The 23,724-nt window shown below is 47.3% G+C and overlaps 1 protein-coding gene across 8 annotated transcripts in view; it reads right to left on the bottom strand.

The window, feature by feature from the left end:
• Positions 1-23,171, bottom strand: part of ABCA13 (ATP binding cassette subfamily A member 13) — a 395,893-nt gene extending 372,722 nt beyond the window's left edge. For 7 of the 8 annotated variants that reach the window (XM_047839515.1, XM_047839521.1, XM_047839537.1 and 4 more), the window contains exon 1: positions 23,101-23,171. In XM_047839515.1, coding sequence (XP_047695471.1) covers positions 23,101-23,169 — 69 coding nt within the window. In that variant the 5' untranslated portion in view covers positions 23,170-23,171. The remainder of the gene's footprint in view (positions 1-23,100) is intronic. The other variant, XM_047839554.1, reaches the window with a different exon arrangement.
• Between the last annotated feature and the right edge of the window lie 553 nt (positions 23,172-23,724).

Raw genomic sequence — 23,724 nt, 5'->3', positions numbered from 1 at the left:
GTGGCGCAGTTGGTTAAGCGTCCGACTTCAGCCAGGTCACGATCTCGCGGTCCGTGAGTTCGAGCCCCGCGTCGGGCTCGGGGCTGATGGCTCAGAGCCTGGAGCCTGTTTCCGATTCTGTGTCTCCCTCTCTCTCTGCCCCTCCCCCGTTCATGCTCTGTCTCTCTCTGTCCCAAAAATAAATAAACATTGAAAAAAAATTAAAAAAAAAAAAGACAAAGGAATTACGATGGATGCATGGAATTTAATTATTTGAGAATGAAATACCCAAGGTTCAGCCCAGTGAAAAACTAATTAAGAGGAAAATCCTCAGGGCACTGGGTAGTTCAGTCGGTTAAGCACCAACTCTTGGGACTCTTGGTTTCAGCTTAGGTCATGATCTCATGGTTCAAGAATTTGAGCCCCGCATTGGGCTCTGTTCTGACAGTGCAGTGCTTGTTTGGGATTCTCTCTCTGCCTCTGTCTACCCCTCCCCTACTCACGCTATCTTTGTCTCTCTCAAAATAAGTAAATAATAAAAAAAAAAGAATTATCCTCGATTATCACCAGATTATTCTTTTTTTTTACATTGTTTTATTTTTGAGAGACAGAGAGAGACAGAGCATGAGTAGGGGAGGGGCAGAGAGAGAGAGAGAGAGAGACAGAATCTGAAGCAGGTTCCAGGCTCCAAGCTGTCAGCACAGAGCCCGATGTGGGGCTCAAACCCACAAACCATGAAATCGTGACCTGAGCTGAAGTTAGACACTTAACCAACTGAGCCACTCAGACGCCCCCAGATTATTCTTTTTGTCCTCATTCTTCCGTGGTTTTATGGTGGATCATGTTCTCCTGTAGACTTCCACTCGTATCATTCCACAAAGACAAGAGTTTATAACCACACACCAAACAGGTTAGGCACTCAATAATGCATGAACAAAAACCTAAAATCTGCAGGTTAGGGAGGTAGGGGTACCCACCCTAACACTAAAGACGGTTTTTTTAGACTCCAAGTTATAATGCTTTGAGCTAAAACAAACTTTTCGCCTCTTTGGTTCCTTTGCTCTTTGAACTGCCCTTCACAATTCTTCCCTATAAGGAAATGGCATCGAAATGCGGCCAGGAGGGTGTATGTGGCCTGAAGCCATAAAGACAAAACACAGGTGGAAAGGTTTCGATCCCCACTGTAGTTAAAGAAAAGAAATCACCACTTTTGAAAGAGTTCATGATGTAATATTTCTTGTGCCAGAAAGTGCATCATTATGGAAAGTTCCCTGACCGAGTGCGGAAATCCAATATCATACATCTTTATAATGGGGCAAATGTCTACAGGAGGCCAACGTCTACTCAAAGGATGGTGATTAAAACAGCCAGAGAGGTCGGGAACACTCAGAAGACCACCAATTCAAGTCATCTAGCTCATTCTCTACAACAAATAATCATTTCTTCAAGTATGGGAGTAGGGGTGTGGTGTGGGAAGATTCCATAACTAGTTCCGGCTGAAACTAAATGTGCAAAACAGAAAACATGCCACAAATTCAGCAATGACTTGATACTGTTAAGAAGAATAAATACAGGCGCACCGGGGTGGCTCAGTCAGTTAAGCGTCAGACTCTTGATTTCGGCTCAGGTCATGATCTCACAGGTCATGATCTCCGTGCTGACAGCACGGAGCCTGCTTGGGATTCTCTCCCTCCCTCCCTCTCTGCCCCTCCCCTGCTCGCCTGCTTTCTCTCTCTCTCAAAATAAACAAATATATTTCTCTCTCTCAAAATAAATAAATATATTCTCTCTCTCTCAAAATAAATATACTTTGAAAAAAAGAAGAAATACATAATTAACTTTCTGTTTAAAAAAATTTTTTTAATAGCATATGAGAGCCATTTTTTAAGACAGAGAGGTATAAAGAACACAGATAATGGTCCATAGACCCAAGACTCGTACGTATAACAACTCTCGATATTATAAGTAATTACATATATGCATGGTTAGGAAATTTTAAAAGTACAGAAAGAATACAGCCATTCTCCCAAAGGATAAATTATCTCAATTGCTTTCTTTTTAAAAAAAAATTTTTTTTAAGTTTATTTTATTTTTGAAGAGAGAGAGAGAAAGAGTGTGAGCAGGGGAGGGGCAGAGAGAGGGAGACACAGAATCGGAAGCAGGCTCCAGGCTCTGAGCTGTCAGCACAGAGCCCGATGCGGGGCTCGAACTCACGAACCGTGAGATCATGACCTGAGCTGAAGTTGGATGCTTAACCGATGTTGGATGCTAAGCCACCTCGGCTCCCCTCAACAGCTTTCTGAATTCATTTTTTTTTAAGTATATATAAGCCTAACTAATGTTTTTGGAAACAGTTTTTCATATCAGCACTTACAGAACTGTCTCATTGTTTTTAAAGAGAACACGATAATCTACTGTAGAATGTAATTTATTCAACCAATCACCTAGTTCATGGAAACGTGCAAGGTTTTCTGTTTGGGGCCATTGCTATCATGAGGTTTCTGTACATATTTGGCTGACTGTTGTAAGTATGCTTACTAAGTGTCGTTGCAAATGAGATTCTTGAGTCAAAGTGTGTATGATTTCTAATCATACAAAACACACCCAGTACAAACCAGCCCAGCCATCATTCCCTCCAAACACACTCTCCTGAGATTAACAAACCTTCAAATTTCTGTCATTATTTTGTCAAAGTAATATGCAAAAAAATGTTTTTCTTTAATTATTAAGGTCAAGCATTTTTCATAAGTCAAATCTACAATAATTCCTTGTCCATTCACTCCTTATTCTTCCCTGTGCACATTTTTCTATTACATATAAATATATATATATATATATTTATACATATATATATGATACAAAAGTGTACGGTCAGACACAAAACAGGCTAGGCATTCAATAATGCACAAACAGAAATTTACACTCTATCAGGATAGGAGGATACGCGGTTTTAAACTAAAGAGGATGTCTTACTGGGGTGCCTGGGTGGCTCAGTTGGTCTGACTCTTGATTTGGACTCAGGTCATGATCTCGCGGTTTGTGGGTTTGAGCCCCGCATTTGGCTCTGCACTGAGAGTGTGGAGCCTGCTTGGGATTTTCTCTTCCTCTCTCTCTGCCCCTCCCCCCTCCACAAAAGAAATATATTAACTTAAAAAGAGTGGACACCTGGGTGGCTCAGTCGGTTAAGCGTCCAACTTCAGCTCAGGTCATGATCTCACAGTTCATGAGTTCAAGCCCCGAGTCAGGCTCTGTGCTGACAACTCAGAGCCTGGAATCTGCTTTGGATTTTGTGTCTCCCTCTCTCTCTGCCCCTCCCCTGCTTGTGGTCTGTCTGTCTGTCTCTCTCAAAAATAAACTTAAAAACATTTAAAAAAATTTTTAAAGAAATGAGGGCATCTTACTATTTTAAAACCCACTTTACGTACTTTTTTTCTTTTTGTTTTGTTTTGTTTTGTTTTGTTTTGTTTTGTTTTTACTGGTCTGCAAATCATTGTCTCCTATTTTCTTTTTGAGTTAAGGAATTTCTTCATTGGTCCTTTGTCGGCTTAAAGTATTTAAGCAAATATTTTCTCCAATGTCTTATTTGCCTTTTAATTGTCAAAATCTTTGATGCAATCAATTCATCAATCTTTTTATTTATAGCATCTGGATTCTTGTTCCTACACATAATGAATGAATGATCATCATTCAAGGGACCCTTATCATGGCCAAATTAAAATAGGCAGTGGCAGCTGTGAAGCTATAAGAATTTACCTGTCCAGTCCTCACTTCAGTGGAAAATCTTCAGTTTCAAATGGAAATAACATCGTTAAAAAAGCAAAACTCTACATCGTATAATCTAGCAATTTCTTAAAGATCTTGAACTGAAACAGAACCCCAGTTACACTTTAAAAAATAGTATCTCAGGGGGCGCCTGGGTGGTTGAGTCAGTTAAGCATCAGACTTCGGATCAGGTCATGATCTCATGGTTCGTGAGTTCTAGCCCCAAGTCAGGCTCTGTGCCTGCTCTGTGCAGCCTATGTCTCTCTCTCTCTCTCTCTCTGACCCTCCCCTGCTCTCTCTCTCTCTCTCTCTCAAAAATAAATAAATGTTAAAGAAAATAGTACGTTAGTTTTTTATTTGTAAGATAATCACCAGCTGCTCCAAAAAGCACAGGTAGAGTAAAAATCTCCCATTGTTCGAATGTGAAATAACTCCGTTCAGAAGACAAGTATCGAAACGCCCAGTTCTGCTGTGTCACTGCCCATTGTGAGCCAGTGAATCACCTCCTTTCACAAGACTCTCTCCCAGAGGCGCTCAGAGGCTCTTTCTCATCATATTTTTGTACCCTGGTTTCCTTCTCATGTGTCCTCATTGTCCTGGAGTCTTACCTGACATTTTTGATCCCCTCCCTGCTAACTGGGAATGCTTCCCCCCCATCGCCCACACCGTGGGGCCCCCACGAGGGGCTTCCCCGCACTGGAAGGGTCGAGAACAGACAGCATCCATGCTGTTCCCTAAGGCAGCCCGGAGCAGATGCTACAAGATGCTGTGCTCTCAAGAAATTAATCAGCTTGGAGCGCCTAGGCGGCTCAGTCAGCTGGGCATCCGACTTTGGCTCAGGTCATGATCTCGCAGTTCGTGAGTTCGAGCCCCGCATAGGGCTTTTTGCTGTCAGCACAGAACCTGCTTTGGATCCTCTGTCCCCCTCTGTCTCTGCCCCTCCCCTGCTTGCGCTCTCTCAAAAATAAATAAACATTATAAAAGAAAGAAAGAAAAGAAAAAAAAGAATCAGCTGGGAGAATCACCTGGGCTCACAAAACAGCAGCCACTGGATCAGGCGCCCACACAGCAGGGGAGCTCCCACCAGGGAATGGAAAAAGTATTCAGTTCTACACCCCAGATTCCACAGTCGCCCTCCGCATGACCTCAATGGGTGCCCCTCCTTGGTTCCTAAAAACACAGCTGAGATGCAGCAGCATTTGGCGGAGACTTTCACAGCACACACACAGAAATACATACGTCAACGGCTCTCGGGTAAAACATTGGTGTCTCCTTACAGACTTTTTCTTCTTCCAGACAGAATGAGACGAGACAAAGAAAAGAAGGTAGAGGAGAAAGAGAGCTAACTTGTCTTCATATAAGATGAAAGCCACAAAAATGCCAAGAAACAGGTCTCTAGAGCAGATCAAGCAAGTTCAGTCCTAACTCAGCCCAGCAGCTCCAAACCTGTCATCCTGGGGGGCCTCCCCAGTGCCCGCATCTGCGGGGTGAGACCCCTGAAGGCATCACCTCCCTCCTTCTTCCCGCAGGAATCAGAGAAAGCTGCAAGCAATAAACGAAACACGGAGAAGTGAGCAATGAGTCTGAGTCTGTTGGAGAACAACTTCCCCAACATCGGATGGAGTGAGTATGCTATAAAATACTTGACGAAGGGGAGCCCAGGGGGGCTCAGTTGGTTAAGCATCCGACTCTTGATCTCGGCGCAGGTCATGATCTCACGGTTCGTGAGATCGAGCCCCGGATGGGGGTCTGTCCTGACAGCAGAGCCTGCTTGGGATTCTCTCTCTCCTTCTCTCTCTTTGCCCCTCCCCTGTTTGCACCCTATCTCTCTCTCTCAAAATAAATGAAAAATTAAAAAAAAAACTTTTAAATGAAAACTATAAAAATAAAACACTGGAGAAAATTCCAAAGCGGAGCACAGAGCCCAGAGCCCAGAGCCCAGCCAGGGTAATAATGTCTGCATCTCCTGCCATGGGGATGTGAGTCCTCCCTCATCCCCACCACCCCCCCCCCCCCCCTGCTGTCGGCAATCAGCATATATAGGATAAGCTCAGGGACCGCACTGGGGTTTGAAGGAGAAATCAAACTGGTCTCAGATCTATCGACAAGAGAATCCAGAGCAAACACAACACCCGGCTGAGCCCTCCCAGAACGAATCAGATTAAAAGAAAGCGCAAAAGAAATCAGATTAGACAAAAGAAAGCTGTCTAAGCATTCAGGATGGAATCACCCAAACACGCAAACCAAAGTCATAAAGCAAGACTGGAAAAGAAACAACCCAAAGAACATGAAATTTCTTTACAACTGCTTCGTAAAGAAAAACAATTTAGTAAGAGCAAACTTTCGGAAAAAAAGAGCTCAAAAGAAAAAAAAAGATGGTAAATGAAAAAGAGAGGTTGCAGATGTAAGGAAAACACAACAATAACAGAATGATTATTGTGGAAATCCAAAATTTAGACCTAGAAACTACACAGAGAGTAGACGCTGGTTGAATTTGAATTTCTGCATCAGAGGAACAGTCTGAGATCACAACGGGGATTTTCTTTAAAACATTTTTAAAGGTAGAACCATAAACACAGAAAAGCATCCGACAAATACAACAAAAAACATGCTCAGAGATAGAACACAGAACTTCCTGGAAATAGAGAAGAGTTGTTCTGAAGACCAAAAGAATATGTTGTATTTCAGGGGGAAGAAATAAGCTATAGCTGAGCTATGGCTATCGAGCCCCAAAGATAAAGGAAGATTTGCACAGGTCTCCAGAAGGGGAGAAAAAAGGCAACTCACTGAAAGGAGGGGGAAAAATCAGTCCAGCCTCAAATATATCTTCGCAACATTCCGCGCTGGATGCCGACGCATCAGTATTTACAAAGTTCAAAGAGAAAGAAAGTGTGATAAAAATATGATAACCAACCAAAATGGCCCTTAAATGAAAAGCAACATACGAATATTCTCAATTGTAAAGAACACAGATCATTTATTAACCTGAGCCAAGATCAAGAGTCAGACGCTTAACCGACTGAGCCACCTGGGTGCCCCTCCAACCAGTGTTTTATACCATATTCACTCCATCCAGTGTGGGGCAAATTGTTCTACGACTTTGGATTCTTTTCATCTGATTATGTGAAGCCCTAGTCCATGAAACCCAAGGGGGAAATCTTGGCAATGACATCGGCCAAAATAAAAAATGGGGCAAAGTTTAATACCCAGTGATGTCACCTCTGATTCTGGTAGCACGTCAGCTAGAAACTACAGGACTCTTGCTAGGAGAACACAGTTCTTACTGCATGGCTGGACTTCGAGAAAGAAATCTCCAGAGAGCTGGGGCGAGGAGAGTGACAAAAAATAAATCAAAGAGAAGAGAGAATCATAAGTTGAATCTTTAAGTGTAAGATTTAGTTATAAAGGAAAGTCCCCTCAAGGGGAATGGAGGAGGGGCAGGTAGGGCAATATTTAAATAACGAATGCCTGAGAATTCTCCAGAACATAAGATGACAGAGATTCATTGATAATGGAAATACAACATTTACCAGGAAACATAAATCCACATTAAAAACTTCAGCACAGTGTGAAGTGTCTGTCTTCGGCTCAGGTTACGATCTCACGGTTCCTGGGTTCAAGCCCCGTGTCAGGCTCTGTGCCGACAGCTCGGAGCCTGGAGCCTGCTTGGGATTCTGTGTCTGCCTCTCTCTCTCTCTGCCCCTCCCCAGCTTGTGCCCTGTCTCTCTCTGTCTCTCTGTCTCTGTCTCTGTCTCTCTCTCTCTCAAAAGTATTAAAAAAGTTATTTAAAAAACCCAAAAACTTCAGCAAAATTAAGTCAAAGAAAAGATCTCAAAAGCAATTCAAGAAATAAAGCCACACCATGTCAAAGGAATGGTCAGACTTGCGAGGGACTCAGCAAGAGCAAGAAACCAGAAGATGATTAAATATCTTTAGGTTCAGACAAGAGGCTTAAGAAAAAGAACCATCATACATAGAAAGGATCACAACGTAATAAAAGAAGTGAGAGGAGAGGAAGATGCAATAATTGGAGGCATTTATAAACTTATTAAACGTCCTCAAGAAAATAGAAACTAATAAGTGATAGAAACACAGAGAGAAAATTAGAGGGGCGCCTGGCTGGCTTAGTTGGTGGAGCTTGTGACTCTTGATCTCAGAGCTCCACACTGAGTACAGATTACTCAAAAATAAAAGCTTAGGAAAAAAGGCAATCACGAATTTACTTTCATCCAAGAAAATTCAATACCTGTCTCTCAATAATTCCCTACACCGGTAAGAATCACTTAGAAAATACATTTTTTTGAAATAGTACTTTTTAAATAAGATGCCGTTTATAGTTTTGACAAAAGTATAAAACACCTAGGGAAGAAAATCTACCCAAAATACGTGCAATTTTTTCATGAAGAAAATTGTGAAACTTTATTGAAAGACACCAGAGAGAACCGGGTAAACAAACAGAGCACGTTGGCGACGCACAAGCAATGTCAATATCACCAAGGGGTTCATTCTACCCAAGCTAGTCCATGGGCTCGACGCAATTCCAGTGGAATCCCGACAAGTTTTTGCCTGTTGCATTTTGATTTGGCAGGTGTCGATTTTAATGAGCTGGTTCGGGAATGTACCCGGGAGATCAAAGGTCAATATCCAAGACAATTTTCACCAACGGCTTGAAAGGATTTGTCCTCTCACGAATCAAAACTTCCAATAAAATTAAGATGGGAAGACACAGCGTACTGTCAGTTCAGCGATACAGAAACTGACCTGAGGAGAGGCAAAGAGAGCCCAGGAACAGAACTTCGCATATTTGGAAACCTAATAGAGGAAGAAGGTGGTCAGCGGACCAATGGCAGAAAAAGTTGCTACTCAACAAACCACCAGGTCATGGGTGATCTGCAAAGTCGGGGAGCAGAGGCAGGGAGGTATCCGATCCTGAGCTCTCATTTTATACAAAGCTCTAAAAGTGAGAAAAAGAAACTTTAAGATGTTTATAAGAATACATGGTGCACCTTCTCCATGTCTTGGCAGTCTTAAACACGACAGAAAAAAGCATGAACAACAAAGGGAAATTAAGCCATATTACAATTAAAATCTCTATTCTTCAGAAAAGCTATTTTTTTAGAAGTGTCATTTATATAACAAAATTTTTTAATGTTTATTTTTGAGAAAGAGACAGCGCACAAGCAGGGGAAGGGCAGAGACAGAGGGAGACACAGAATCCGAAACAGGCTCCAGGCTCCAAGCTGTCAGCACAGAGTCCGACGCGGGGCTCAAACCCACGAACCACGAAATCATGACCTGAGCCGGAGTCGGACACTTAATGGACTGAGCCACCCAGCAGCCAGCCACAGACTTGGAGAATCTGTTTCAACATATGTAATTGACATTCCAGAATATATACACATTCCTACAAATCAGTGGGGAGATTGATTACCCCATAGAAAATACTCAAAGGATAAGAGCAGAGAGGAGCAAATTAGGAACACCCCATAACACGACAGGGTGCTCGGTCTCAGCAGTAAGAAGTACTTAGGAAGATGCAAATTAAACCCCAACAAAATACCATTTTACACCCACCAGTTCGGAAAAAAGTAAAACCTCTGACACCACCAAGTGTCGGTGGGGACACGGATCCACAGGAACTTTAGAAAACAGCCCGACAACATTAACAAAGCGGAAGGTGCACATTCTATGACCCATATATTTCAACAACTATATAATAAGTTGAAGCATATTAATTTATCTTTATTACACTGGTTTGAGCCTACGAAAAGGGTTCGAGCTAGTAGGTAATTACATACATGAATCAAGATGCGTGCCCAAGAATGCTTATGTTATTTTGTGAATGAGAAAAAAGAAACCGGAAGTCATGCAAAAATACAGGAGAATGTATCGTTCAATTGCTGTCCACTGAACAGTGAAAATAAGTGCACTCAGGGGCTCCTGGGGGGCTCAGTGGGAGGAGTCTGTGACTCTTGATATTAACTCAAGTCATGATCTTCAGGTTGGTGGGTTGGAGCCCCGAGTTGGGCTCTGTGCTGACAGTGTGGAGACTGCTTAAGATTCTCTCTCTCTCTGTCCCTCTCTCTCTCTCTCCCCCTCTCCTCTGCTCTCACTCTCTCTCTCTCTAAAAGAAAGGGAGGGGCGCCTGGGTGGCTCAGTTGATCAAGCCTCCCACTCTTGATTTCTGCTCAGGTCATGATCTTGAGGTTCGTGGGTTCGAGCCCCACATTGGGCTCCGTGCTGACAGTGTGGCACCAGTTTGAGATTCTCTCTCTCTCTCTCCCTCTCTCTCTCTCTCTGTCTCTCAAAAAATAAATAAATAAACATTAAAAAAGTTTTTTAAAAAGTGCACTCATCCATCCATCCATCCATCCATCCATTCATCCATTCATTCATCAGGGAGTGGGTCGAAGTGTCAGGCACTGAGGAACAGCAGTGAACACCCATGGCTGAGTCCCTGCCTGGGAGGATGGAGCAGATGTATGCATACACATCCCAAGAGTGCGGATCCCCCCGGGGATGCACGTGTGCGGACGACCAGGCCCCGTCCTCACACCCTTCGTCGGCATAGCCCTGGACCATCTGCAAGCTCGTGCTCATCCGTTATTTTAGCCTTCCACCAACCAGTGAGGTAGGTCATGTTGTGCACAGTCTGTTGCCTGGTCTCCTTGGACTAGTTTTCAAGGGAACCTGAATCAACCTCAGGCCTGTGGATGAAATAAACACTTTCCCATCTTACTTGAACAGAACGTTTTATGAGCGGAGCTTAATGAAACCCATCTTTAAATCCTCAGGCTTACTCGGGCAGTGTGTGGTTTCGGTTACAACTGAAAACCACAAAGAACCAAACGCCCCGGTACAAAAAGCACAATTGCTGATGAATTAAGAAGGAAGGAGGCTCTTACCAGGAAGAAGGTAGTCATGAGACTCACAGAGGAAAACATCATAACAAGTTTAGAATATCAAGGAAGCTGAAGCAAAGCATGTAATTAGTCTGCTGCTCGGTCTTTGGAAACAAAGGGCTTTGCCTAGAGCGTGAAATTCTATTGTGTCTCTTTGGGGCGCGCTTGGATCTCTGGATGTCAGCCTCTCAGAAGAGGGGACTTTCCCAGAAGTATTATGAGGTCCTAGCTGTAAACCCTGCAATAAGAGAGGGTCCAAACAAAGCCTGACTCAAGACCAAATAGCAACCATCCACCCAGTTGGCCTAAATCCATTGCCACCTTGACCTGGGACTTCCAAACCCCTCTCCAACAGAGTCCAAAATTCCCTCTCTAAGAGAGCCTTTGCAAATCTTTATGTTGGCCAATGAGTTAGCTGGGGGCCAAGAGATAGAAATGGATGAGTTCTCTCACTCTCCTACTTTTTTGTTTTTGTTTTTGTTTTTTTGGTGCTGTTACTTTTTTGGCTTTATATTGAAAAGCAATTGCTTTTTGTTCAACACTCACATACTAAACATTCATGTTGCACCTGGTCAAGGTGTCCAAAACAGACTCAACCAGGGTCTCCTGGATGGCTCAGCTGGTTAAGCATCCGACTCTTGATTTCAGCTCAGGCCATGATCTCACAGTTTGTGAGATGGAGCCCCACATTGGGCTCTGCGCTGGCAACGCAGAGTCTGCCTGGGATTCTGTCTCTCCCTCTCTCTGTCCCTCCCCAGTTCAGGCTCTATCTCTCTCTCTCTCTCAAAATAAGCAAACATTTTTTTAAAAAATTAAAAACAACAAGGGCGCCTGGGTGGCTCAGTCGGTTAAGTGTCTGACTTTGGCTCAGGTCATGATCTCATGGCTCGTGGATTTGAACCCCGCATTGGACTCTGTGCTGACGCCTGATTCAGATTCTGTGTCTCCCTGTCTCTCTGCCCCTCCCCTGCCCACACTCTGTCTCTCTCTCTCTCTCTCTCTCTCTCTCTCTCAAAAATAAACAAACATTAAAAAAATAATAATAATAATAAATAATTTAAAAAAAAAACAAAGAAAAAGCAATGGTGATATTGGAAGATATACAAACTAAACCTGGCCAATAAAAATGCAGAAACAAACAAAAAGGAACAACTGTTGGGGTGGGGGTCGGGTACTTGAAATCCATGCATTAAGGTCTCAATGACTAAACCACAGGAGAAAATCACTAGCCTCCTACTTACAAAATTGGAAGAGAATTTGATGGGCAATTTATTATTTTTTTAATATCTTCTTTTTAAGTAATCTCCACATAGCCCCAGCGTGGAGCTCAAACTCACAATCCCTAGATCAAAAGTCGAGTGCACCACTTGACTGTGCCAGCCCGGTGCCCCGATGGACCATTTAAATAAGGGAAAATAGAGATAAAAATGCTCCCTTTGGGGGAACCTCAGGTGGCTCAGATGGTTAAGCATCCAACTTTTGATTTCAGCTCAAGACAGGATCTCACGGTTGCTGGGATCAAGCCCCATGTTGGGCTCTGCGTTGACAGTGTAGAGCCTGTGTGGGATTCTCTCACTCCTTCCCTCTCTCTCTCTGCCCCTCCCCTGCTCACACTCATTCTCTCTCTCAAATAAATAAACTTAAAAATAATAATAATAATAATAATAAATATAAAAATATTCCCTTTTACTCTGATGTCTCAAAAGAGAAGATTAAAGAAAGTTTAACGTGCCACCAGACCTGTACAAAGTCTGGGCACACAGACCACACACACGCATGCAGTTAGGCCAACACAGGCCGGGAAACCACAACCCTGGACACACCGGTTGGTAGCCATGACTTGCACGTCCCTTCTGAAAGAAAGCTGGCTGGCAGGTAGCACAAACCACAGCAATGGGTAGTAGTTGGGGTTCCTTTTGGCTCAGATGTACCACTGTTTGGAACGTATTCTAACATGATTGGGTTGGGGAGGCACCAGCAGGCCCAGCACCAAGGTAATGCTCTGTACGACCTTGATGATGCATCAGAGGTATGTGGCCATGGTCCTCATACCGCTGCAGACAGGGAAGCCCTCCAACAGAATGCCTCATTACAGCAACTCTTGATGACCCAGTGCCCCAGGCAGGGACGTGGAGGTGACCAAACCTTTATCTAGCAAGGGGTAGAGTTCTGCCCAGGGTGGCCGGGCCAGGTGGGGACCGCTGCCCCCTGGGCCTCGGACAGGTGGCCCCTGCTCTCAGCCTCCCTCATCCGAGAAATGGGAATGAGAAGTCCTACCCTGCAGGGGTGTGGGGAAGACCAAACAGGCCTGGGGTGGGGGGCCTGAGGAAGTTACGATGCACAGGGGAGACAGGACACTGGAAGCACACAGGAAAGGGCCAGGGCTGAGAAGACATCCCAGGTCCCCCAAGGGCACCCACAACACTATGTCACCTTTCACCATCAGTCTCTCCTAGCAGCCCTGTGTCCCTCACACAGCCCCTAAGTCTGGGAGAGGTCAGGATGGGTGGCATGCACATGCCTGCTTGCCTCTTCCCCGCCACCCCCCATCCCTAAGGAGTGGTTGTTTTCAAACGGGGCCCTCGGGTGCACAGGTTAGACTCTGCCAGGAGCTCTTGCTTGGAACCCGCAGGGCGACAGGTGCCTGTGAGCACAGCCTGGGGACAAGCCCCTGCTATCTGGTCCAGGACTGGGACCGTGATGTCCCTCCCTTGGGTGAGCACTGATTTAGCCACAGGCAGACAGGGCAGGAAGGGGCCCCAGGTGTGGAGAGAGCAACTGACACAGCTGAGTGGTAAATGCAGAGCTGATCTCGGGGCCCCAGGGTGACAAAATGTATGTCCTCCTCAGTCTCCATGGTCCCCGGGACACAGCCTGGGCCTGTAATACAATCTCACAAAACAAGCCTGAAATCTCCCTTGCCCTTCGTCTCTGGAGTTATTGTTACCAGGAGGTTGGTTTCGTGTTATTTGGTTTTAACCTTGCTTGTAATCCAAAACCCAGGCTTATCTGAGCCAAAGTAAATAAAATAGGGAAACTCCAGGATTCCTAACAAGACCCACATCCCGGAGTAGGGAGGGGGCATCTCTCTGGAAAAGAAGATGATTCTGCTTTTGGTTTTTGGTTGTTTGTTGTTGCTTTTGTTTTTGTTTCTTCGTGGAAGCCACGTGAATTTGCCATGCTAAATAGAAACTTCCAGAACTAGCCTTTTGAGGATCTTGCCATTTTCCCTTCCCATATGTTGGTAACATTTTCAGCAGAAAGGCAATGTAAACAGGGTTTTTGTTTCCTTTCCACCTTGACAAACAACCACATTGAGAACCGAGAAATCAGATGCCTTGTTTCTGAAACCCAATTCGTTTTCTACACTTTTGAAAGACTGGATCTTCTGACATTCTTTTTTATTTTTATTTTTGAGTTTATTTATTTATTTTGAAAGAGAAAGAGTGGGGGAGGGGAAGACAGAGACGGAGGGAGAGAATCCCAAGTAGGTTCCACGCTGTCAGCACAGGGCTCGATGTGGGGCTCGAACTCACCAACCGTGAGATCATGACCCGAGATGAAATCAAAAGTCAGATGCCTAAACTACTGAGCTACCCAGGCGCCCCTGGATTTTTTTGCATTCTTCAACTCGGGCCTTGATGCAGGACAGAAGAACATCTACAGTGAGCGAAACTCTAACACACTTTCTGTGCAGAAGGTGTGCCCACTGCCCCTCAGAAGTGGTCTCTGAGCTCCACTCCATCATGTGTGCTGAGACCATGAGGAAGAAAAGGAAGATGAAGGTAAGGAACTGGAAGCATATTAAGATCCATCAAAATGAGGGGACCCTGGGGGGGTTAGTCAGTTGAGAATCAGACTTTTCAGATCAGGTCATGATCTCCTGGTCTGTGGGTTCGAGCCCCGCGTTGGGCTCTGTGCTGGCAGCTTGGAGCCTGGAGCCTACTTCAGATTCTGTGTTTCCCTCTCTCTGCACCTCCCCCGCTCACACTTTGTCTCTATCTCTCAAAAAGTGAATAAACGTTAAAAAGTTAAAAAAAAAAAAAAGATCCATCAAAATAAAAACAAAGGCCCTGTGGCCAGCGTGGTAGGAGCAGGAGAAAGGCAAAGAAACCCACGCAGCCTACACACATTCCTGCACCCCCTCTAAAGATACAAAAAGACATCTGTGTTTCAATATTCAATTTCTGAACCGCTTTTCCTGGACCCCTGCTCTGAGTAAGCTGAGACACACTTGAATGACCTTTAGTGACCCTCGGTGACCTTTGGTGAAGCCAGTTTCCCCCGGGGGCCAGGGCTACCTGCTCCCCAGCCCCCCTGCCGGAGACAGACTGCCAGCCAGAGGAAAGAGCGGCCATGGAGGCCATCCAGGGGTCTTCGCAGGGGGACGTGGATTCCCCTGAGGCTCCCGTGGCCACCCAAGGATGCCCTGCCTCCCTCCCCGCCATCTTGCTCAGCAGTGCCTGGTCTGCAGCTCCAGGGGTGCATGGGTGGAGGCCACCTGCTCCCAGAGGTCTCAGAAAGCACCCTTCAGGGCACCCCGCCAGGCTCCACTTTGAACCAGCAGCCAACGAGGACGCCCTGACCACAGGGATGGCTAAACCACCAGAGCCGCACAGGCGGTCAGTTCTGCTGAGCGCAAGGTTACCAGGGAGCAAGGCTGGCGCCACCAGGACAGCCGTCTGGGAGAGCGAGGCCCCAGGCTGTATCCCAAACCCAGCTCAAGAGGCCGGGTCCTTCCACGAGAGACCTGAGGACCTGCTGTGGGGCCAGAGTCACTGAGTCGAAGGTTCTGGGGCCCTGACGTGGACGGGCAGTGGACAATGCCAGTGTGGGCTCTCCCTCACTGCCCCACCGCAGGGGATTTCTGTGTGCCCAGGAGCCCACTCTCGTTGTTGGTCCAGTCCCCGCACTGCTGCCGACCAGACACGCGGAATTCAGGCCGCTGGCCTCAGCTGGGACACAGGCCCCTGGCCGGCAGGTCAGGCAGCTGAAACGGCCCAGAGGCTGCAGCCTTCCAGCCTGGAGGGGAGCCCATGCAGCTGGTGGTGATTCACTCCATGCTGAGCAGACGGTGGAAACGCGTTCTTAGGGGGACCCGTCCCTTCTCTTTGAATATTTATGTATGTATTTTTGAGGGGGGAGGGGCAGAAAGAGACAGAGAGAGAATCCCAAGCAGGTCTGTGCTGTCAGCGCAGAGCCCAACGCAGGCCTCGAACCGGCAAACTGTGACATAGTGACCTGAGCAGAAATCTCGAGTCAGGCAATTAACCGACTGAGCCCCCCAGGTGCCCCCTGGGGGCACCCGGTCTGATGAATTTCCTTTGTTTGACGGACTTCTTCCTTGAGAGAGGGGACAGAGTGTGACACCAGAGGTCACGCCACCCGGGAGCGCTGTGCCATTTAAAAGTCCCAAGCCACCCAAGGCGAGGGTTTGTCTCATCGAACCAACTTGTTAGAGCCCCAGGATGGGCCACGTACACACCCTGTGAGGGGCAGAATTGTCTCCTCCCCAGATTCACATGTTCAAGTCTGGACCCCCGGAACCTCAGAATGCGACCTGATTTGGAAACAAGCCCGTTGCAGATTTGGTTACGTTGAGATGAGGTCATGCTGGGCCTCACGCTGAGGTCAGGCCCGCGGTCCTGGGTCAGAAATGACCGTGTCCTCATAAAAAGGAGAAGTTGAAAGTCCCGGAAGCAACCTGTTTCATCTTTTCATGACAATGCAGGGGCACCTGGGGGCCCAGTCCTTTAAACGTCAGACTCTTGGTTTCAGCTCAGGTCATGATCTCATGATTTGTGAGATAGAGCCCCACATCGGGCTCTGTGCTGACGGCCTGTAGCCTGCTTGGGATTCTCTCTGCCCCCCTTTCTCTGGCCCTCCTCCTGCTCACACTGTCTTTCCCTCTCTTTCTCTGTCTCTCTCAAAATACATAGATAAACTTTTTTTTAAAAGCAGGGTTTTTTTAATTCTTCTCTATAATAATGTTTCTTTTAATATAAAAGGCATGCATTTTCCCCAACTGACTAAAACTGAGCGTCAGAAGAAAACGGAAAAAAGGACACACGTGAGCTGAAACAAATGTGGAGGGAGGGAGGTGCGAAGACACAGGGCGGAGACACTGTCCACAGCCAAGCAGACAAGGCTCAGAAGCGACTAGCCCTGTGGACTCCTGTTTTCAGACTTGGAGACTTAGAGCTGAGACGGTGTCTGTCTGCAGTCCCGACCCAGTCTGTGGGTTTGCAAAGGCAGCCTGAGCCAACTGGGGCTGGGTCCCAGGATCAACACGGTCCCTGGATCCACACGGTTCCAGGATGGACACGGTCCCAGGATCCACACGGTCCCAGCGCCAGCACCAATGCATCCCAGCTACCTTGCAGGTGACAGGAGAGGCCCCACTTTTGACTTCTCAGAACACCCAATGCAAAAATATTGGTAAATATTTTCAGCACCAAGATTCCATGCCGGTGACTTTTCTTTAACTTTTTCAATCCACAAAAACAACAAACAGGTCATTATTGTCCATAACCCCTTCCATAAACACTTTTCAAAACATCAGTCTGTTCATATAGTTACTATTGGAACTCCTGCACTTTCTTGTTTCCTCTAATATGAAGCTATTCTGCTGCTTTAAGATTTTATTTTTACGGAGCCTCCACACCCAACAGGCTCGAACCAACAACCCTGAAATCAAGAGTTGCATGGTCCACAGACTGGGCCAGCCAGTGCCCCTACCCCGCTATTTTAAAAAATATACACAAGAACTGAAGCATCTTTGGGTGTTTGGGTGGTTCAGTCGGTTAAGCGTCCGACTTCGGCTCAGGGCATGATCTCACGGTCCGTGAGTTTGAGCCCCGCATCGGGCTCTGTGCTGACAGCTCAGAGCCTGGAGCCTGCTTGGGATTTCTCTCTGCCCCTCCCCGGCTCACGCTCTGTCTCTGTCTCTGTCTCTGTCTCTCTCTCTGTCTCTCTGTCTCTCTCTGAAAAAAAATGAACATTAAAAGAAATTTTTTTAAGTAAGTGCAGCATCTTTTCAGGAGCCATCATTTGACCCTTTTTCAAACCTGCCTAGCAGAGGTCAGCTCCTAACCTTTGACCCTCTGATTCCAATTAACACTCCTACAGACCTTTATGGCAAAGCTGGAAACAAATAGTGGATGTGTTGTAATTATACAAAACCAGCCAGCATCAATCTCGGAGACCTAAACAATTTCCAAAAACAAGAAGGGCTACTTTACCCCTGGGGCTTGATAACTATAATTTCTTGCAATTTCAGAAAAATATAGAATCACGGCCAGCGTGTTGTTTCCAAAGGGGAACTATTTTTTGACACTAAATTGGGCTGTTAGCACCTACGTTCATTAGTGGACGAAAATTCAAAGATGTTACAAAAGCAGGGGCACCCGGCTGGCTCAGTCGGTAGGGTTGTGAGTTCGAGCCCCACATTGGGAGTAGACATCACTTACAGAAGAAGAAAGATCTACAAGGAAAACACACACACATACACACAGAAGCCCTGAGGTTTGCAGTAGTTGAAGCTCAGGTTGAAAATCTGTTCCTCAAATGTTAAAGAGAAGAAAAGTCGTTTCCCAGATGGTGTTTTTAAGGACCAGGCCCCAAGGCATTGGGCCAGGAGGAAGGTTCAGAGCAATGTGGCCTGGGTTGGGGTGGGCTTATCTGGGGCTGTCCCAGGGGAGTGGGGAGGCGTTGGAGTCTGGCCTTGTGCCAGTGGGGAGCACACCACAGCCACCACAGTCTTGGGGCTTCCTGAGAGCTGGGCCAGGAGACCCCGTAACCCTTGCCTGTGTCTACGAGCATTCTGCCACACGTGTGGCCCTCGAAAGCGAGAATGTGGGGCTTTATGGGTAGCGAGGGCCTGGGGTGTGGGGCCAGCAGGTGGAACCTGGTTCCTGGTCAAATGGTGGCCAGTACGGTTTCGTGATTTCCGTCAGCCCCCTCCGACCCACAGCTGGGAGCGGACCCCCGGTTTATAGGACCATGATGCCCTCATATTAAAGTGCGCCCCAATCCCCCTGCGCTAGCCATAAGGTTTGCATGCGCTTTTCATCGATGGAGAGAGGAACTAGAAACACAGGGCAGAGAGGAAGAATCTAACCCAGGCAGGAGACCCAGAGAACAGTCACTGTTCCAGGATTGAGGGGCGGGGACTGGTGGCGGGGGCGGGGACTGGTGGGGGGGCGGGGCTACTGCCATCCACCTGTGCAGGCTAAAGGGTCAGCCTGTGTCTTAAAAAAATGCGGGAAAGGGGAGCCTGGGTGGCGCAGTCGGTTAAGCGTCCGACTTCAGCCAGGTCACGATCTCGCGGTCCGTGGGTTTGAGCCCCGCGTCAGGCTCTGGGCTGATGGCTCAGAGCCTGGAGCCTGTTTCCGATTCTGTGTCTTCCTCTCTCTCTGCCCCTCCCCTGTTCATGCTCTGTCTCTCTCTGTCCCAAAAATAAATAAACGTTGGGAAAAAAAAAATTAAAAAAAAAAAAACGCGGGAAAACCTCAAAAGGTACAGAAAGAGGACGTCCCAGCAGCGGATGCTTGGCTTTCCTTATTTCTTCTTGTTGCTGCTATTAAATTATTAGCATGAGAGGCAACGAAGCAGATTGACTTATGTTAAAATGAAATGTAAAGGTGTGTGTGTAAATTCATGCGGCAAGGCTCGCGGCCGGTGGCCATTTGCGAGTGTTGGCAAGGTTGATCCGAAGTGGCCCCTGCGGATGCTCCCGGGGCACCGTCAGCTGCTCTGGACGTTCCCAGAGCACTGTCCTCATCCGACCCAGAATCCGGGAAACTCACTGCAGAGAAATGACCTAGCAGGAGATGCGTCCTCCAAGTCTAAAGATGTCATGTGGAACAGTAAGATCTAGGAGGAAACTTAACGTCCAGCGTAAAGACACGGTTTAAGAATTTATGTGTATCCAACCGACCTCCTAGTTTGCAACAAAACCGTTAAATTCAAAGACCGAAGGGAAACTTTTAAAATGTCGGGCTTCCGTGTTAAGGGATGGCAAAAAGCAAAAAGCTATGACTTTAATTATGTAAAAATATCACATCATGGGAGTGCCTGGGGGGCTCAGTCGGTGAAGCGTCCTATTTCTGCTCAGGTCATGATCTCACGGTTTGTGGGTTCGAGCCCTGCGTGGGGCTCTGTGCTGACAGCTCGCAGCCTGGTGCCTGCTTCGGATTCTGTGTCTCCCTCTCTCTCTGCTCCTCCCACCGCTCACACTGTCTCTCTCGCTCTCAAAAATAAAAAAAAAAAATTAAAAAAAATTTTTTTAATAATTTTTTCCCAAGAAGAGTGGAAAGTCACCAATCTATGGAGCTAAGCACAAAGATGAATATAAGGGTACTATTCATCCATTCTACACTATTCTAATTTTCTGTCTCAAGCGTCCACGATGAAGCATTTTCTAAAGGAATGATAGAATAATAAAATATCATGAACCAAAGGGGTTTTTTTTTTCTTTAAAGAAAATACAGAAGCAGCGTGAGGTGATAGCTCACTGCACTTTGGGTCTGCATCACCTCACAAAGAGCACCTGCTTCAAATTTACTCTGCAAACGGTTGGAGGCCGCCTGCCCCCTGGGGTCGGGGGCTTAGCCCACAGTTTCACCGATCCCCCCCACCCCATTGGCAGAGGCAGGAAGCCCTGTGCACAAACCACTCGCGGGCTATGGCTGGGGGCCAGGACACAGCTTGGAAATAGGTCAGTTTGGAGCCACTGGCACAAGGCTGGACTATTTCCAGTGCAGTGGGCACGGAGGGCTGGGAACACGTTCCCTGCCTGGGGCTGCTGTTCCCCAATGCGCAAGCAGAAGCTGAGCCATCCTGGGCCCTCCCCTATCCTCCGTCTCCAAGGCCACCTCCTTCCAGCACCTGAGACCTCCCAGCACCACCATCATCGCCCACGTAAGAAAATGATTCCTGGGGCACCTGGGTGGCTCAGTCAGTTGAGTGTCTGACTTCGGCTCAGGTCATGATCTCACAGCCTGTGAGTTCGAGCCCCCGCGTCGGACTCTGTGCTGACAGCTCAGAGCCTGGAGCCTGCTTCAGATTCTGTGTCTCCCTCTCTCTGCTCCTCCCCCCCCCCACCCCACCTTATGCTCTGTCTCCCTCTCTTTCTCTCAAGAAATAAATGAACATTAAAAAAAAAAAAAAAAAAGAAAACGTTCCTGCTCCTATATCGGGCACATATGTGGGCACACGGTGGGCACTAACTCACTTCATCCTTGCATTCAGTCTCTTCTTACAGGGAGGAGAACCAGGTCGGGAAATGTGCCTACTCAAGTGAACTAGGAAGTGGCAGAGCAGAGTTAGGAACCCAGGAGGGCGGGCTCCCCATTCTCCACACCACACCCCGCGCTCCCTGCGCCCTGTGATGTTGCCATTACAAGCAGTGCTGTGCCGAATAGCCTGCCACTAGTGTCATTTCCCGCTTGTGCAGGGATATCTGTGGGGTTTATCCCCAGAAACAGGCTCACGAAATATGTGCTTGTATATTTCACTGCTTTTTCTCTGTCCGAGCTGTCAGCACAGCGCCCGACGCGGAGCTCGAACCCACGAACCACGAGATCATGACCTGAGCCGAAGTCAGATGCTTCACCGACTGAACCCCCCAGGCGCCCCCTGACTTGAGGGCAGGACACAATTTGTCTGGCACATCCAGCATCTAGCATCTAATGGAGATTCAATAAATACTGTAGTCCTTTCTTCCTTTACTCTTGCAACCAATATTTATCGAACACCTATTGCGGGCAGATACCGTCTGGGTGCTAGAGAACACGTTGGCGAACAAATCAGAAAAAGTTCCCTGCTCACATGGATCTGAGATACTGAGGCAGGCTCCAGAGCAAGCTGACAAGTCAGTAAATCTGTGGCATGTTGTGAGGTGATAACTACATGAGGCAAAGAAGGGCAGCATGCAGGACCACACTTCAGTGAGTCGACATCAAATGAATGAGTGAAGAATGTCTATCTGAATGTCACCGTGACTAGGTATAAACTGACATTACAGGCTAGACTATCCTGGAAACGGCCTCCCTGAGCCGACAGACAAAAAGCCTGAGAAACTAACTTCCACCTGTGACATTTCTTCCGCAGGAAAATGGGCTCCGTTCCTCAAAACCTCTATGTCAGTAAAATTCGACTTTTGACTTACAAAGTCAATATGATTATATTATATAATGATATACATGATATAATGATGTCATTATAATATGATGTTCATGAACTGAAAAACACTAAGGCACTAACAATCAGTTAAGAGCAGAAGCCTCCTTGTTAGCTCCTGATCTTAAAACTTGTCAGGGGTGCCTGGGTGGCTCAGTCGGTTGAATGTCTGACCTCGGTTCAGGTCACGATCTCACGGTTTGTGAGTTCGAGCCCCGCATCGGGCTTTGCACTGACAGTGCAGAGCCTGCTTGGGATTCTCTCTCTCTCTCTCTCTCTCTCTCTCTCTGCCTCTCCCCCAACTTATTATTCTCAGAGTGAATACATAAACTTAAAAACATAAATAACTTGTGCAATCAAATTTCCAACTGAAGTCGTTAAATCTTGAAGGTCTTTGCATGAGAAAGAACGCATCTTTTTCGACATTTACCCTATTTTGAGAAAGAAGGAATATTCCGGATATGAGAAGTCAGCAAAATGAAATTCAATGTCAGTTACTGAATGGCTTCAAACAGAACAATGCGTCAGCAGGGAAACCCAGTGTGCTCAGTGTGGACCTTAGAATCGGAAACCCTGTGACGGCCAATCTACGTCTGCTGAAAACGACACTGAGACGCTGTTCATTTCAATCTGGCAGCGTTACAAATAAAGGCGAGGTCATCAGCCTAATAAGCCGGTGATTTCTGCTCCATTAAACCGCACGCACACTTACAGGCTCTTTGTGTAACACTAACACAAGCCTGGTTTGAGCAATTCCAATCTACTCAGGCGCCTTGCGATGTTCCCAAGAGATGAGAATTAGGCTCAAGGTGTGATATCAAATAGCCCCAAGTGGACGTGTCAGGCCCGCTCTGGCGACAGACACCGCTGCCTCCCGCCGTGGGGTCGCATCCGTAACATACTACGCATGCCTTGTCCCCTCAACCAGGGGGATGTGCAGTTTCATTTTTAGAGCTGATGCCCCGAAACACTGATCACAGTTCAAATTCCATCTTTATATTTTGGGGGGGGCGGTTCTAAGCTAGCCCTTTTCGCACCAGATGGGCGCAGCCTGTATCTCATCCCCCCCGGATTTCATGCCGGTTGTGACAGTTCAGCTATTTTGGCCCTGAGGGCAGGTTCTGACTTCCAGAGACCCAGCCCCCCTCCCACACTTCCCTGCAGAACGGGGCAGGCCCGCCAGGCCCACCAGGCCCCCCACCCCGGACCCTCCGTCCTCACACCGCACTCTTCCCTTCCCCGGGACCCTTGGGAAGCGTGCCCCGCACGCACTCACCGGGTGCCTGAGTCTGCAAAGCCAGTTCTTCCAGATCAGGGCTCCGAACTGGCGCCCAGCCGGCCCCATGCCCGCTCGCGGTCAGGAAGCCAGCTGGAGCCTGGGCTTATATCTGTGGGGCTGGGGGAAGGCTGGGCAGCATTAGTCAATCCCAACAAAAGTGAGGCAAGACAGATTACTAGTAGCTGCACACGGCAGGCATCAAATGTCCCTCTTGTTCTGCGTCTGTTGAGAAATCTTGCCTTTTCACGGGCGGCCCTGCATTCTGGGAGGGTTGGGTTACCGGAGGCGGCCCCCAGGGCCCTTTCCCGCGCAAGTTTCCAAGAGCGCACACCACTGATGACAGCGGGCGGGAGGCAGTGCTGGAGGTGACGCGGCCCCCCAGTCCTGATGTGAATTCAGTAGAATGAGTCCTCCCCTCCCCTGGCACCAGCTATCACAGAACTAGCCAGGACATTTTTGGAGGTCCCCTGGCAGAGAATCCGGGGGAAAGAGATGGAGAGCAGTACTGGTGTTCCCCAGGGGACAGTAGAGGGGTGGTTAAGTTCAAGGTCGGCTGTGCCCCTGTGCGTCCTCCTCCGTGACCCCTCACTTCGCCCTTTTCTCCCAAGGGGCCCATGCTTC

Source organism: Prionailurus viverrinus, chromosome A2 (assembly GCF_022837055.1).
Source record: "Prionailurus viverrinus isolate Anna chromosome A2, UM_Priviv_1.0, whole genome shotgun sequence".
Taxonomy (NCBI): domain Eukaryota; kingdom Metazoa; phylum Chordata; class Mammalia; order Carnivora; family Felidae; genus Prionailurus; species Prionailurus viverrinus.
This window is presented reverse-complemented; position numbering and strand designations above follow the sequence as displayed.